Source organism: Phascolarctos cinereus, unplaced genomic scaffold, assembly GCF_003287225.1.
Source record: "Phascolarctos cinereus isolate Bilbo 61053 unplaced genomic scaffold, phaCin_HiC Scaffold_2;HRSCAF=192, whole genome shotgun sequence".
NCBI classification, from domain to species: domain Eukaryota; kingdom Metazoa; phylum Chordata; class Mammalia; order Diprotodontia; family Phascolarctidae; genus Phascolarctos; species Phascolarctos cinereus.
In genome coordinates, this window is record NW_027555625.1 from 151284137 (window position 1) to 151302390 (window position 18254).

At 39.5% G+C, this 18254-nt stretch overlaps 1 protein-coding gene across 1 annotated transcript in view; it reads right to left on the minus strand.

Annotated features, from left to right (window-relative positions):
* CST7 (cystatin F) overlaps nucleotides 1-11524 on the minus strand; it is a 28620-nt gene extending 17096 nt beyond the window's left edge. The window contains exon 1 of the mRNA XM_020987270.2: nucleotides 11271-11524. Within this exon, the coding sequence (XP_020842929.1) occupies nucleotides 11271-11340 (70 nt within the window). The 5' untranslated portion in view covers nucleotides 11341-11524. The remainder of the gene's footprint in view (nucleotides 1-11270) is intronic.
* Between the last annotated feature and the right edge of the window lie 6730 nt (nucleotides 11525-18254).

Consider the following 18254-nt stretch of genomic DNA (forward strand, 5'->3'; position numbering starts at 1 on the left):
ATAAGTTGTGGTATATGAATGTAGTAGAATACTATTGTTCTATAAGAAATATAAGAGGGGCAGCTAGGTGGCACAGTAGATAGAACACTGGCCTTGGAGTCAGGAGGACCTGAGTTCAAATGTGACCTCAGATGCTTACTAGCTAGCTGTGGAACCCTGGGTAAATCACTTAACCCCCATTGCCTCCAACATTTAAAACACACACACACACACACACACACACACACACACACACACACACACACAGAAAGAAATGATGAGTAGGCAGATTTCAGAAAAACCTGGAAAGACTTACATGAACTGGTGTTGAGTGAAGTGAACAGAGCCAAGAGAACACTGGACACAGTAATAGCAACATTGTGCAATGACTAACTTTGATACTTAGCTGTTCTTAGCAATACAATGATCTAAGACAATTCCAAAAGACTCATGGTGGAAAATGCTGTCCACATCCAGAGAAAGAACTTTGGAGTCTGAATGCAGATCAAAGCATATTACTTGCTCTCTTTTTTTGTTGTTGTTTTGTCTTTGTCTTCTTTTTCATGGTTCCTCCCATTGGTTCTAATTTTTCTTTACAACGTGACTAATATGGAAATGTGTTTAATATGTAGAGCCTATATCAGATTGCACACCATCTTGGGAAGGGGGGAGAGGAGGGAGGGGAAGAAAATTTAAAACTCAAAATCTTATAGAAGTGAATGTTGAAAACTAAAAATAACTAACTTAAAAAAACATATGGGCTAAAAAAAAGGAATTAAGTGACTTCTAGGTGAACAACTGGCTAATGTGTGTAACAGATGGGATTTGAATCAAGTTCTGCCTCTCTATCTGTTATGCTATTCCTGCTTTTCTACTGCAGCAATGTATATTGCAACATTGAAATAGGTTACATCTAATAAATTCACCAATGGATGTTGTTGTGTATAGGCAAAAAAATGCCTGTTGGTTGATTGATTATATACATATAATCACATCTACCTGAATGAGGCAGGAAAGCGGTGGGAAAGCAAGCATTGTATTTTTTTTTTTTACAGCAGATTCTCAAACTTCACTGGTGATAAACTCATGGTCATTTATCTATGCAATTGGTGACTTTTTTGTCTCAGTATTTTTTTGTTTGTTTGTTTTTGTGAGGCAATAGGGATTAAGTGACTAGCCCAGGGTTACACAGCTAGTAAGTATCAAGTGTCTGAGACTGGATTTGAACTCAGGTCCTTCTGACTCCAAGGCCAGAGCTCTATCCACTGCACCATCTAGCTGCCCCCATTGTCTCAGTATTTTTGTCTATAAAATGGGAGAGTTGCAGAATATGACTTCTAAAGTGCCTTCTAGCATCATACATTGCCCAAAAAATAATTTGTGATAAGCCTGGCGTAAAAAGGTTGGCGGTTTGTCTCACATTCAGCCATAGACCAATTAATGATATAGTTGTTGTCTGGGAATTATCACTGTGCTTCAGTAGTCAGTACATGGGACTAATCTCATGATCCAGTGTCTTATCATGGCGTGGAGGTGACCCTAGACTGATGAAAGCTTTAGTTATATACAAGTTCTGATAATTCCTACTGAGTTAGAAAGGCTTTCAGTATGGGCCTGTGTCTCTTATCCAGGGAGCAGCCTACTTAAGCTGAGAGAAACTGACTACCAGTTTGGTTGTAGACAGGGTTTTTTTTTTCTCTCTCACAGGAACTGTTAAACACAATGGATCAAACCATGATCCGTGTTAGTTTCATAATCCATGCTAGCAGACAGACTGCCACCACTGATGAAGTCTCAACTCCTTGGTATTGTCAATAAGAAAGCAGTGCAGATAAAGTTGAATTTGCTTTGGCCAACCATGCTTCCCACTGTACTCATTACATGCTTGTTGATTAAAAATAGAAGTTTCCCATTAGTCTTGGTTTACGAGGACCTTTGACTTGCCTAAATAACAAAATCTCCATTTCTTAAGTCAACTTGTCTTCAAGTATCCTAAGGTCTCGACACATTCTCAGCCTTTAGTGCTACCAAATGTTACCTTTTACCTTCTCATTCTTTAACACTACAAACATCTTGAGCCCAGCTGTAGCACTGCTTATTTTTCTGAGAGAGAGAGAGAGAGAGAGAAAAATTCTGTTTCATGATCACTGGCTCTTATGGCTTCCTCTCCAACCTAATGTTAGCGTGTGTGTGTGTGCGCGCGCGCGCACACGTGTATATGTGCATGTGCGCGCGTGCACACACATGAGCACACGCACATGTGCATGTGTGCATGCATGCATGTGTGATGTATACATGATGAACAAAGGTAGAAGGAGGAAGAAGGGCTATTGGAAAGAGAGAACATGGAGTGGGTAGTTTAGAGGGCTCCAGAAATTAGACCTGAATACCCAGAATAAGCATTTGATGGTGGATGTGAAAGACAAATTATACACACACACACACACACACACACGTATATAGGCATGTCGCACAGGATATACACATATGATGTATGTATATACATATATATATATATATATATGGTGGGAGAGTGTGAAAAGTCCCTGTGAAGACCAGATAATATGATAGGATTAGAGTGAGGTAGAAGAGAAGTTACCAGAAAAAATGTTTGAGATTCGCAGCCTTCTAAGGAATTCCAGATAGTTTAAAGAACCCAGCCAGGCTATGATCAGTTCTGATATTAAATGTCAGAGAAAACCTATAAAGGAATAGCTCATGGTTAAAGATCTATCAGGACAACATCAATCGAATCAAACCAGAATTTGATTTTAAACCTTGAGAATCAGAGACCAAATTGCTTATTAGTAAGAGGGTCAGGGAGAAAGAACACAAACAATATATATTCCTTCCACCTTTCCCGCTAAGATTTTGAGCCCAGTGTCAGAGTTGCTACTCAAGATGCTTATGAAAGATCTGGGTGATCACACACACACACACACACACACACACACACACACACACACACACACAAATACACAAAGTTGTGGGTCACTTTTCAAGGTTTCCTTGGGGGCCATTGTGGCAGCAAAAGGGTCATTGTTTAAACTTATTAACCAGATGCCCCAGGAAAAATTAGATTCTCTAATAGTCGGGAAAGAACAAATGTTTGTCTTTAAAAAAAAAACCCAGCAACAATGGTAATAGGAGATGAACAAAGTTTAATTTGTATACTTTCCTGTTCAAAGACTCAGGGAAAGAATAGGAGCAATTCATAGATTCAAAGTTTAAGCCACAAAGGATGGCTTTGGTATACTAAGGAATACTTAGGTGATATTGACTAATGTAGTTCTTGTCTTCTATAACAGTTGAAACCTGAAGGATTCCCAATTTTCTGATTGAACAAATTAAAATGTATAGGACTAGAATTAGGGATACCAGTTCTATCATGAGTAAAAGCTGTTTAATTCAGTCACGTCTCATTCTTTATAAGCTCATTTGGGATTTTCTTGGCAAAGATACTGGAGTGGTTTGCCATTTCTTTCTCCAGCTCATTTTATAGATGAGGAAACTGAGGCAAACAGGGTTAAGTGTCTTGCCCAGGGTCACAAGTTAGTGAATGTCTAGATTTGAACTCAGGAAGATGAGTCTACCTGACTCCAGGCCTACTGCTCTATCTACTGCACCATGTAGTGCTCCTATTTATTATAGTATCTTACATTATACTAGGGGCTTTATATCCATTATCTCATTTAATCTTCACAACAACTCTATCAGGTACAGATTATCACTCCCATTTTATAGATGGAAAATATAAGCAAACAAACAAAAAAAAGCTATTGCCTAGAGAGGTTGAACAATTTGTGCAAAGTCATACAGCTAGCAAATAACAAAATTAAGATTTGAACCCAAGTTTCTTGGCTCTAAACATGGGATTCTCACCCTTATACCCTAGGTTGTGTGGCTTTGGGTGAATCATTTGACTTCTTTGGGCCTCAGTGTTATGGTTAGACTAATATGATCTAGAAGATGCCATCTACCTTGCCTTTCTTTCATATGAAAGTATGACACCACAAATTGTAGGAAGCTAGTGAATAAATATGAATAGTAGGAGAAAAAAAAAGTTCACCGGAGACAGAGTGAGTATATCTACACTGGACTTCTGTGTGCTTAATATGGAATTCCTGTGACTGAATTATCTGACTAGATAACTGTCATAAACCAACCATTCTGACAGGAGGTGGTAGTGGTGGTGGTGGTGGTGGGGAGGTTGATGGCCACTCAATCTCCCCCATTATCTCAAAGGTCTATGATTCATTTGTGGAAGGGCTTGAACACTTTTTTCCTTCTTCCTATAACAAATACCAGCCCCCAATGTGGTTTTAATGATAATTGACTCTGCGTCACAAGCAAGGTTGTTGCAATAGCTCTAGTTTAAGTAGAGAAGCTTTTCAAACTGTGCCTCTGTTTTCAATTCAGATAATGAATAGGAACTAGTACAGTTCTTGTTGGGCTGGGTAGAAGCTCAATAACTTATGCTAAATGGCAGGTAGCCCAGGGAATAAAAAGGGTAAAGAACTAGAAACCAAGAGACTGGGGCTCTAGTTGACTCTGGTTTCCCATCACTGAGGTCTGGGCCCTCAGGCAAGAAGCTTTAATTCTTTGTAACTTGGTTCTCTGACCTGTAAAAGGCAGGTCATTTAGTCAGTCAACAAACATTTAATTAAACACGTACTATGTAGTTCAGACAATGCTAACTACTCGGAATAGAAGGAAAGGCAAAAAACAGTCATTCTCAAGAAGCTAAGAGTCTAATGGGGGAGACAACATGCAAACTAGGCATAAAAAATGTATAGAGAGACAGAGATGGGTATCTCTATCTCTATCTGTCTATACAAATATGTATGTCAATCTATCTCTGTCTCTCTTTCTGTCTGTCTCAATCTTTCTCTGTCTCTCTCTATAGGACAAATACAGGACAAAGTCCTAAAATCATAGATTTAAAGTTTGAAAAGAACTCCTAGAATCATAGATTTAAAGTTTGAAAAGAACTCTAATCCCTTAATTTTAAAAATTCGGAAACTGAGGTACAGAGAGATTAATTAACTTGTCTAAGGTTGTAACTTTCAGATTCAGGATTTCTGATTCCAAATCAAATGCTCTCTTTTCCACATCATGCACTTTCCCTTATCAACCCTCTTTATCTGATGCCACCATCTATTGGGTCTCCCATGTTTACAAGTTTGGTGTTCTTTTGGTCTTTCCTCTTTCCCTCACCTTTCACATTCAGTTACTAAGTCCCAGTGATTTTAACACCTGACCTCTCCTCTCATTTCCTGTTACCACCCCATTAGTAGAAGCTCAGACCATTTATCTGTACTACTGAAATAGCCTTCTTTAAGTGATCACTCTTCTCTATAATCTGTTTGATGAATAGAATTAGTTAGGCCATTTCATTCAAAGATAATCAGTGGCTCACTCAACCTCCAAAAGAAGTTCACACTCCCCTTGTGGCCCCCCCAACCCGGTCACCCCACTTTTCCAGCTTTACTTATTACTCCCCTCCCTACCTTGATGCTTTACCCAAACTGGACAAATCTGGGCCTTGCAGGTTCCCCACCCTGGTAGACCCTGTTCCTAGAATGGCATCTTTCCCATCTTTATCTGCTCATCTCCTGCTATCTTTTAAAATATGGCCTATCTCAGGTGGTACCTCCTCCTGAAGTCCTTTCTGATTTATGCTCAATTAGTAAAGACCTCTCCCCTTAAATCTCACATTGCACTTTACACTTCTTTGATAGCCATCTGTGTTGATGTCTGAACCTACCAACTACACTGTAAGCCTCCTGAGGCCAGAACTAGCCTTACCTCAAGTCTCTCTTCTTTTTAGTCTATTCTTCACACAGCTGCCAAAGGGAATTTCCTACGTGGGAATCTGACCAAGTCATTCCTTTACTCAAGCTCCACTGGCTTCTATTGCTTCTAAGATCAACTATCAGAGCTTCTGTTCAGTTTTTAAAGCCCTTCTTAACTTGGCCCCAACTCACCTTTCCGTCCTTATTATATGTTCCTTCCCCTCCTGCAATCTGCGGTCTGGTCCGACTGTTTTTCTTGACTTGTTCTTCCCACACACTCTTTCCGTGCCTTTGTATTGGGTGAATCCCATGTCCAGAAAGTGCCCTTCCTCTACCTCTAAGAACCTCTTGTGCCCTTCAGAACCGTGCCCTAGAGATACCTTTTACCTTGACTTTCCTGATCCTCTGAGCTTCTGGTGTCCAATTCCCTTATTCCCCATTTACCTAGTATATGCTTATTTACTTTTATCCAAAAGTACATAGGCATGAGAAGCAGCACGATATCTGTTAGAGAGCTAGTCTGAGAGCCAGGAAGACCTGGGTTGGAGCCCTCCCTCATACATATCGGCTGTGCAACCCTGGGCAAATAACTTAACTTTTTAGTGCTCCAGATTCTAAGACCCTTCTAGCCATGGCCCCTTCTGCTTCCCTTCCCCCTTCACAACCTCTCCCCTGTCCCAGGCTGCTCAGAACCCACCTGGGCTGTTTGAATTGGATGCTATATGAGTCACCAACTCTTTTCTTTCAGGTGAGACAGAAGACCACTGGGCCTTTATATCTCTATTGATACTATCTCCTAAGGTCCTCTGGGCCTTACCTATTGCCCAGCTTTTGTGGCGTGCAGACCCTTAGCACTGTCATCTAACCTGCTGATGTAAGCTAATGACTCCTCTGCCTTGTTATGCATCCTGATGCAGCACCCTTACAACTCTAGGTCTTTCCATCTGCCCTGAGTGTGAGCTCCTGAGAATATCTCTGGTAAATAGGTACAGCATAGTACAACAAACATTTGTTAATCAGCTACTGTATAGAATACATCACTAGTCACTAACAAGATGCAAAAATGGACAGAGGGAAGTCAGTAGGAACCAGAAGGAGAAGCCTGAAGGCTTGGTATAATAAGCCCTTGAATGACTGGGGATAGCTTGACCTTCCTTGTTCACCTAAATGTTTTCATCCAGCTAAAGTGGAACAGTTAATCCATACTGTGTCTATTTTTGAAAGATGAATACTCAGGTGAATGTTAAGTGCTAAATTGGGACAAGGACTAATAGTGCCAGCTACTAAGCAAGAATAAGTCTATTTTGCAATGAATTAGAAATTAAATGTTATGTGCTCCTTAGGGATTTGATTTCACTGCTTATCAACATATCAAAGGTAAGAATAGAGTTGTATCATTTTGTTCAGGCTCAGCAGGCCATAATTTCAGGGAGGTGATCATGGAACGGGCTAGAGAAGGAAATGGCAAACCACTCCAGTATCTTTGCCAGGAAAATCCTAAATGGGGTCAGGAAGAATCAGACATGACTGAAAAATGACTCAACAACAATAGCTGAAAATCATGGAACTGGAGGATAGGATGACTACCTCCTCCCCCCACCCTGCCTCAATCTCCATTGGTATCTCTTAAGACACAACCTTCTGATCTAGGGCAAAATGATTCTGACACTGGTAAAAGACCCGTTTATCACACTAGTCATGTGTATAGCACCCAGAGTAGGCTACATACAGTCATACACACATATAGCTCTTTTCCCATCCAGAGATGTCATAGATAGTTGGTAGGCTGGGGAGGGATGAATATCTGTGTAAGGGTGTGCATACGTTTTACCTGGAGTGCTAAGTCTGAGATCTTTTGGCCTTGGAAAGGAAATGGGAGAGAAGGAATATGGCTGAGTTGGGGAGAAGTCACATGGAAAGATGGAAGTGAGGAAAGACAGTGCTAGTAGGGAATTGGGGGACTGACCACTTTCCCTGCGGCATAAAATTGGGAAAGCAGCAGACTTGGACCTTATGGTATAGGACAGTATGTATCTCCAAATATATAGGAGAGAGAGAGAGAAATGAGAAGAGGTACAGTTGAATAGGCTGGCAGACTAGGGGTTAACGAAGTTTGGCATTCAGTCTATAATGCCTGTCTTTCCTCTGTTTCTATGGGGTGCTGCCCCACCATGGCTAGGGGAAAAGCTAACAGGTAAAACCCTCAGGACATCTTTATACATCTGACTATTTCACTTTCCATTTCCCCTCTGACAGGAGGGAGGAAGAGGAAGAAAAGATGTTGATCCCTACCTCCTCAGTCATTAAGCATACAAATGTGAACTTATTTCTTTTTCTTTTTTTTTCCTTTTTTTTAGGCAATTGGGGTTAAGTGACTTGCCCAGGGTCACACAGCCAGTAAGTGTCAAGTGTTTGGTCTGAAGTCAGATTTGAACTCAGGTCCTCCTGACTTCAAGGCCGGTGCTCTATCCACTGTGCCACCTAGCTGCCCCTGAACTTATTTCTTTAAATGCTTTTTTGCATTCTTGTGGTGTTGTTGTTGTTAGTATTATTATTTAGAAGCTAGGTCTCCCTATCAGGCAGATAACGTAGTGACAACTCACTGGTTGACTCATTGGAAGCTTTAACCTACTCTATTTTTCTGACCTGGACTGGTTTATCCTTTTCTAAAAAGTCTGGTGGTTTGCAGATTCTAGAGGGTTCAGAGTATTGGTACTAGACTTAATTCAGATGTGGGATAAGCATTTCTTAGCTCTCCTGCAGTTCAAAAGTCCCTAACTCAAGTGACCCACTAGCCTCAGCTTTCTCAGCAGAGACAAGAGGTGTGTGCTACCACATCGATTCCCTATGCTATTTTAAATTGCTTTAAAGGATATGGTCATTTATAATGATTTGTGTCCAAGCCCATATAGTTTGGTATTGAAAGAAGGGAAGTTAGTCCAAAGGAGAGAGATATTATGGAGCTGATTAGAGAGAATTTTCATAATGTATGAAGTCTGAAACTTCCATATCCTAGATTTGTCTTGAATCTGGAAGAGAGAATCAAAAAGAAAATAAGCCAGTAGCAGCGAGAGGTAGAAAGGTTGGTAAATTTGTTCAGGTAACAATACCCCACAGAGAGTATATGAGGTGACCGATTCTGGTCCCATCTCTGCAACTAATGCAACTAATGCCCTGTGTGACCTTGGGCAAATGATTTTGTCTTTCTTAGTTTCAGTTTTCTCATCTGTAAAAATGATTGGATTTGATTGAGAGATCTCAAAGGACCATGATTTCTATATGTTTTATGCGTCCAATCTTCTGGATATCTGCATTCACTGTAGTTTCCCAGATGGATATAGTCTCTCTTATCTACCCTTTTTAATACCCTTCCTTTTGGCTAAAGTATTGGAGCCATGGTGATGGTGGTGGTGAAACCATCAGATATAAAAATAGCTCAAAGTGTCTGAACAACAATTTAACAGGTAGTATGAGGGTAAGAACAATCAACATTTCAGAGAGAACTATATATCTCTAAAGAAGCATGAATCTCTTGGCTCCTAGGTTGCTTTTACCAGGTTAAGATCTTTGCCATCCCAGTCTGTATGATGCAGAAGAAAAACTTTGTGAACACAGGCTCTCAAGCTTCCCCTTAAGTTTCCAGAAACACTAATTTCAAGCATGTTAAGAAGAACAGCATTTTTGAAGCCTCTTCACCTCAAAAGGAAACCACAGCTGTTGCATGGCCATAAAGGCACACGTAATCCAAACCTGCATTTGTTTCACTAGCACATATAGCTTAGAAAGCTTGCCTTCAGTGCTTTCTTTGGCAGAGCCAGTAAGGCTGGGGAGTGTGGGGTAGGGAAGGAAGGAAGAGGTGGATTCTTTGGTAGGATTGGCTAATGTTGGCAGTCCAGATGAAAGATGCTACTCAACTGATGAGTTCTAGAAAGAAGAGAAACTATTCAGATCTCCCTTAGGATGAAGATTCTTAACTTTTTTTTTTTGTCTCTTGGGTCTGCCTGCAGTCTGGTAAAGCCAATGGGCCCCTTTTCAGAACAATTTTTTAAATGCATAAAACATGCATAGGATTAACAAGGGAACCAAGTATGCTGAAATAAAATTATCAGCTTTGCCTACAGGGTTCCCTGGCTTCCTTTAACTAAAATCTCATTTTCTACAGGAAACCTTTCCCAACCCCTCCTTAATTTTAGTGCCTTCCCTTTCTTAATTATTTCCCATATATCCTGTATATAGCTTGTTTGTACATATTTGTTTGCTTCTCTCCCAGGTTACATTGTGAGCTCCTTGAGGGCAGGGCCTGTCTTTTGCCTCTAGTGCTTGGCACATAGTAAATACTTAACTAAGTATTTATTGACTGACTGAACAATATTTTTATAAAATGAACCCCAAGTTAAGAGCTCTGGCCTACTGGTTACTCAGTGTTCTGACTTTTATGTAGGTATCAGCTGGTCATAGCCATCTTCAAATCAAACTTGATTTAATATAGAAAGGTTTCCTGTAAATATGGCCTAGCTCACAGTTCTAGAGAGGTTCACAGTTTATAAATTTCTTTTTTTCACAATGATCTTGTGGAGTAGATAGTCCCAGAATCCTAGGACTTCAGAGGTCAGCATTGAACTTGGAGTTGGAGACTTGAATTTGAATCCTGTATTAAGTATTTGTTATCTGTGTGACCTTGTTCAAGTCACTTAACTTCTGTAAAATGACTAAAGGGTCTCTAAACTTTCTTCCAGCTTTAAATGCATGATCCCAGGATCCTAGTCCAAGCTTTAGGTGGCTTGAATAAGAATCTCCTCTATCACATCCTGACAAGTAGTCATCTAGTCTCTCCCTGAAGATCCCCACTGAAAGGTAACCCACTACCTCTCAAGAGCCATATTTGAGCTTTAACCATGCACACATTATTCCCATTTCACAGATGAAGAAATTGAGGCATAGCAAAGTGAAATGACTTACCCCAAAGGTTGCACAGGGAGTTAATAGAAGATCTGGGACTCCAACCCAGGTCTTCTAATTCCACATTTGGTGCTCTTTTCTCAGCACCACACAGTCTCTATAAATATATGGTAACAAACCTCTCAACTTGCTAGATCAGAGATCTTAACCCTTTTTTTGCATGTAAAACACTCTCTTTCTGATTGGTGAAGCTTAGGTATGCCTTCTCAGAATGTCTTTACATGCATAAAATAAAATATATAAGATCACAAAGGAAACGTATCATATTGAAATATCTAGGACTCTTGTGATAGAGAAGAAGGGAGAGAATGCAGTTGAGAACAATTTGAAAGTTTATCAGTCAGTAAAAGCCATCACATAGTAAACTTGTTAAATTAGAGCACAGAGGGAAAAAACAAAAACAAAAACACAGTTATCTGCCTCTCTGGTAGACAAGGCGAGATGGTAGCCATTGCACAAAGAAAGCCCAGGTGGGTCAGAGAAGAAATGAGAGACATGAGAGAAGAGGTCCTCAGAATGGGTATCTTTTCATCTTACCACTGGAAATGTTGGCTGAGTCAGCCAGAGTCAAAAGACAAAAGCTGAGCCAACTCCAAGCCGCTCTCATAGCTCCACTTCAGAAGTCTGACAGTTGGAATGTGTTGCTCACTCCTGACAACCTTAGAGTGTGTTGAAGGAGGAAAGAGGGTAGGTGGAGAAAATATTTCTAGCTGCTCAAGAGCTCTCATTGGCTACTGGGAAAACACTAACTCTGAAGTTTTTCACAGCTGCTGCAATTAGTCTTTAACCTCATCAGTTGTCTATAGCTGATTCCTTTAGGGAACCAGGGGAGATTTACTTGCTGAATCATTTTCAGCAGTTACTCTTTCTAAACAGAATTACATGTTCCCCTTTTGCATTTGAGTTAACACCCCAAAGTCAAATTGCCCGTTTTTCTTAAACGAAGAATTAAAGCTAATGAACACTAGATCCTCTTTCTGCAAGACTTTAAAGATGCCAAAGCTCTTTACAGTGAATTAACTCATTGAAGCCTCATGACAACCTTATGAGGTAGGCTGAGCAGATGTTATCCTCATTGTGAAGGTAGAAGGAAATTGATTTGTCCCAGGTTGAAGTGCTAGCTAGGAAGTAACTTCTGAACCCACACCTTCAGATTCTGAATCTAGTGCCCTTTCTTTTTGGAGATAGAAGAGAAACAAATTCCACAAAATCATCATAGAGAAGGATATATGCTAATAGCTTTCAGTTTAAGAGAAAAATAGTGGTTTTAAAGAATACATTTTATTTTAAAAAAATTTTTATTTATTTTATTCTGAACTTAAGAAATAAAACAATCATTTCCATAACATAATAGAAGAGAAAAAAGATGATTATACATGAAACTGCAAATCTATTGTGTACAACTTGTCATTCCTTTTTAATATTTAATAAAGTTATAATTTTCTTTTTCTTTTTTTCCTATTTTTCTTCCTTCCCTCCCCCTGCCCTAAAGATGGCTACCATTAGACACAAATATATATGTATGTATATATATGTACACACACATACACACATACATACATAATATATGTGTGTGTATATATATATATATATATATATATATATATGTAAAACCATTTATACATACATTTATTTATTATTTCTTTCTCTGGATGCAGATAGTGTCTTCCTTCACATGTCCTTAATTTGAGTATTTATAGCAGTCAAAATGACTTAGTTACTCAAAGTTGTTCTTAAAACAATATTGTTACTATATACAATGTTCTCTTGCTTCTCTAATTTCACTCTTTATTATTTTGTGCAAATTTATCCATGTTTTTCTAAGATCATCAAACTCATCATTTCTTATGGCACAGTAGTTGTCCATCACAACCATATACCACAACTTGTTCCATCATCCCCCAATTGATGGGCATCCCTGCAATTTCCAGTTCTTTGCCACCACTAAAAGAGGTGCTACAAATATTTTAGAATATAAGTTCTTTTCCCTTTTCCCTAATCATATTTGGAAACAGATCTAGTAGTGATATTGTTGGGTCAAAAGGTATAGGCGGTTTAATAACTTTTTGGGCATAATTCCAGATTGCTCTTGAAAATGGTTGGATGAGTTCACAATTCTGCCATTGGTGAATTAGTGTTCCAATATTTCTATATCCCCTCTAACATTTGTCACTTTCTTCTTCAATCATTTTAGCCAGTGTAAATGATATCTCAAGGTTGTTTTAATGTGCATTTTTCTAATCAATTATGATTTGGAGCATTTTAAAATATGACTGTAAATTGTTTAGATTTCTTCATCAGAAAACTGCCTGTTCATATCCTTTGACCATTTATCAAATGGGGAATGACTTATATAGTTAACAAAGTTCTTTATATTTTTGAGATATGAGACCTTGATCTGAGAATCTGTAAAATTTTCTTCCAACTTTCTGCTTTCTTTCTGATCTTGGCTACATTTGTTTTATTTATACAAACCCTTTCTAATATAACAAAAATTTTCATTTTGCAATTCACACTACTGTTCTTCATCAAACGATATTGCTGTTACTATGTACAACATTCTCCTGGTTCTGTTCACTTCACTAAGCATCAGTTCATGGAAGTCTTTCCAGGTTTTCTGAAATCATCCTGCTTGTCATTTCTTATAGCACAATAATATTCCATTACAATCATATACCACAGGTTGTTTAGCCATTCCCTAATTGATAGGCATTCCTTTGATTTCCAATTCTTAGCCACCACAAAAAGAGCTGCTATAAATATTTTTGTACAAATAGGTCCTTTCTCGACCACCCTCCCCACTTTTGATGTCTTTGGGATATAGATCTAGCAGTGGTATTGCTGGATCAAAGGGTATGCATAGTTTTATAATGCTTTGGGCATAGTTCCAAATCACTCTCCAGAATGGCTGGATCAGTCCGTGACTCCACCAACAATGCATTAATGTCCCAGTATTACCACATCCCCTCCGACATCCAACATTTTCCTTTTTTGTCATATTAGCCAATCTGATAGGTGTGAAGGTAGTACCTCAAAGCTGTTTTAATTTGCATTTCTCTAATTAATAATGATTTAGATAATTTTTATATAATGGTAGATAACTTTGACTTCTTTGTCTGAAAACTGCCTGTTCATATCCTTTGACCATTTATCAATTGGGGAATGACTTGTATTTTTCTGAATTTGACCCAGTTCTCTATATATTTGAGAAATGAGGTCTTTATCAGAGATACTTGTTACAAAATCCCCCCACCCCATTATCTGCTTTCTTTATAATTTTGGTTGCATTGGTTTTGTTTATGCAAAAACCTTTTAATTTTATAATCAAAATTATCTATTTTACATTTTGTAATGCTCTCTATATCTTCTTTGGTCCTAAGTTCTTCCCTTATCCATAAATCTGACAAATAAACTACTCCATACTCTTTTACTATGCTTATGGTATCACCCTTTATGTCCAGGGGCTCAACCTCAGGGATTCCTCTCCTCCTCTAAGCCACAGTTAGGGCTCCCAGCCATGCTGTCCTAAAAATGTTCTTGCTCCCTGTGATCCCTCTGGTGACTGCAAACTACAGCTGTCCTCTCTGCCTAGGAACAGGGACTCTGCTCTCCTGCAAGTGCCCACAGCCAGCAGGGTCCTTGCATCTCTGCTACTGTACTTACCAGGTGTATGCTAGCTCTTTCTCTGCAACCACAGCTCAGACCACACCAGGCCAGCACAGCTGTGCTTTGTGTCCCTCAACAGTGGAATGTCCTTCCATCTTCTACTCAACCATTAGACCCCCACGTTGTCCAGGAGGTGAAAGTTCCTGTGTCTGAGGCTGCCTCCCAACCCAGCTGCCCCCAGGGTTTGCTGTTTATTGATTCAGTGGAGTTGGTCCTTGCACTTCACTCAGGCTGAACCACCACCCCTAGAGCCTTTTCCTGGGGTTTTCTCAAGTTGTCTTAAGAGGACAACTGCTTTACCCTAACTCCTGTTTATTTCTGCTGCTCTACTTTCACTCTGAGCTGATGTTCTGCCTTTTTTTTGTGGAGGAAATTTGGAGAGATGAAAGTTATCTGACCTTTTCCACTGTCTTCCTAGGATCCTTTCTCTCTATACTCATTCCCTGGTCAGGCTGGTTGCTGGGTCACTTTAACATTACATACAAGTCTCATTTGTGTTTATGCTTTCAGTTTTGAACCTTATTTCTATTATTCAAAAAATTAGCTATCTTTCATTGTTTTGGGTCCTGCACAGATTTGATAAACATACCACAGGTTGTTTTTGAAATGAAACTTTAAGGGTGGGAGAGATAATTTTGCAAATGAGAAAAGGGGCCCCTATTCTTAGCTTTGAGTATAAAGATAACTAAAGGAAAATGATGATGCAGAGAGGTGGAGGGTGGGGAGGGAAAACGTCGTGAGGGTACCAGAAATCAGTTTATAAGTCTAAAATGTATGACATGAAATGGACTATAGTTGGGTATAAGAACACAGATAGGATGTGGCCAGCTGATTGTGAATCTTAAAGTCCAAAAAGAAACTGTCGAATTTAAAATCTAGACTGAGTTTCTTGGGTGGGGTTTCAAGAAAAATGTGATGTGGTTGAACTGATATTTGAGGGTGGTTTTCAAGCAGCCCATAGAAGAAAAGTCCCTGATCTATCTCAATGACCTCAAGGTGGGAATTAAAACTAAATGGAATATTAGTTATGGTCTGAGAATGTAATGATATTCCAGAAGTTATGCATTTGATAAATATATAAATTCAGTTGTGTCAATTTAGTTGGAATTAATTAAATATATTTCTTTTGAGGGGAGAATTGGTATGGTTGTAGTTCTGTAGAGAAATTTAGGTTTTTGGGGGCGATTCATCCTATTAGTGTGGCTCATCTCAGCTCTCAGTACATGTTAGAGATATTCCAGTCTTCTCTCAGTATCACTTTAGGTGGGAGAGAAACCACTGCTTCTTTTAGGGAGAATAATGAACATTGACCACATTGGGGTCAGAGCCTGAGCTTCACATTAAAGAGCAAATGAGACTAACTGGAAAAGAAGAATTAGGAAAAAACAGGATGGGAAAAACTTAGGGGATTTGTCAAATTAGAGATTTTGAGAGAAGATTTTGAGCATGATCAGTTTATTAGTTAGGCTACTAGCTAAGTGACTCAGTGGATATAGTACTGGGCCTGGAGTCAGGAAGACACGAGTTCAAATCTGATCTTAAACACTATGTGACTTTGGGCAAATCACTTAATTTCTGTTTGCCTTAATCCACTGGAGAAGGAAATGGCAAACCACTCCAGTTTCTTTGCTAAGAAAACTCCACGGACAGTATTGATGTGCTTCGGTCCATAGGGTCACGACTGCTCAGATGGGACTGAATGACTGAGCCACAACGAATAAATTTGGTCAGTGGCCTCTCTCAATGACCAAAGACCTTGAGTGAGGGCTGACAGGGTCTTTTATAACAAATAGAAAGATGAAAGGACAAAAAAATCTCAAGAAACCTAGATGTTTCTTCTGAATGGCTATCAATGACATAGGATTAAGATAATATCATTTGGACTTTCCCTTCTGAAACTCCCTTAATCACAGCCAAGATATGTGATTTGACTCACAAGACAAAGGTTTCCAGGAAATGGGAGTAGAAGCAGTTGATAGGAGTTGCTACCATATTTTAAATTGATGAGATTTGACCAAGTTTCTCTGGAAAGTGGGTGATGGGTGGGGTTACAAAGGTGGAGGTAATCATAAAACAAAAGCTTAATCTTTTAGGTAAGTTTCTCTGGGATGTGGGTGGTGGATGAAGTTGACCAGGAGAAGGAATCTCAAATGGGAATATTAAATCTGCCTTGATTAAATCTTAGCAAAATGGAAGTAAAATCAATTTTTAATTTTACAGATTGTGAAACATTTTACAGTTAGGTAACTGAATAGCTCTGTGCCTGCTGATATATTCCAAGAGACAATGAATATTTTTGGATTCCTAAAAATATGAATATCATAGGGGTAGGAGCAAGGTAGCAGAGTATTTCTATGTATGGGTATAAGTTGAAGGTTCATAAACTGGTGACTGCTTGTATTTTTCTTCAGGGAGCTTAGATTATCACATAAGGAGGGAGTAAGATGTAGTGGAAGGCATCAGATTAGAAGTCAGAAGATGGGTTTGAATCTTGACTTTGCTACTTACTACCTGGACATCACCCTTTTCCCTACAGAATTAAATATAAATCCATGGCCATTCTCCAAGTGTGAATCAAGTGGAGCTCAAAGGGCACCTGTAGGTACCATGCTTTGGCTTGCATTGGGGGCAGGGCAGAAGGTAAGTATTCACTTTCTGATCCCAATATTGCCATCAAACTGTCAACTGTGGTAACAAATGACCAAAGAGTCACAGAGGTTTTACCACCATTGTTAACTCCAGAAATATCAAAGAGCTCACACAGGTTAAAAACAAAAAGCTTTTTTTATTCCATTGGGGCAGAGAAATTAGACACGTGTATCAGGGCCTCTTCTAGTACAAGACCCGAGCAGTGGGGCTAAACCCTGATTTATATATCTGTGTCTAGAAAAGGATCAAAAAGTGAAGTGTAGCCCCCGTGGTGAGGCACAACAGTAACACTGAGGCAAGTGACGAAAAGTCCAGTCATAGCAGGGCTTCATGTCTGGGCCTGTTGGTGCTTGTCCGAGGTCGGGGACCATCAGTTCTGTGACTTAGTTGCAGCAGAGTTCATCCAGAGGGTGAGCACGAAGGATTGTTATGCCAAGCTCAGGGCACAGCCTGCTTGCTAGGCCTTAGCTCTGGAAAACAGGGTGTCTCCTAATGGTAAAAAGATAGGAGTAAAAAGAGAGTAGTGGTCTTGGATCCTGACAGTGTTCAAAGCCTTTCATAATCTATTTCTACCCTGCCCTCCCCATTCCCCAACTTTTTGAACCACATAGCCCTCCCATATTTGATTCAGTGTTTCCTTGCTGTTCCTTGAATAAGACACTCTATTTCTTGGCTCCTCCATTCCTGTAATGCTCTCTCTTGCATTTTTACTTCCTGGCTTCCTTTGTATGCCCGCTAAAATCCCACTTTCTGCAAGAAGCTTTTCCTGATTCCTCTTAATTCTAGTGCCTTTCCTCTGATGATTATTTCCCATGTATCTCTGTATAGATCTTTTGTACATAAGTGTTTGCATGTTGTCTTCTCCACTGGGCTATAAGCTCCTTGAGAGCAGGGACTGTCTTTTACCTTATACCCAGCACTTAGTACAGTTGTCATGTAGTAGGTGCTATATAAATGTTTATTGATCTACTAACTTGTTCTCTCTGGGCCTCAGATCCATGTCCGTAAAATAAAAGAGTTGGAACCTTTATGATCTATGCCCTAAATCTATAGCCTGGTGAAGTATATAATAAGTTTATGTCAGAGGCTCTTACAAATATCATGGACCCAACCCGACTTTTGATATTTCTCACTTCTCTGACTTATTATTCTCCCCACCTCTCCTTCCTAGCTCCCACCCCCACCCATTCCTGCCCTGGTTGAAAA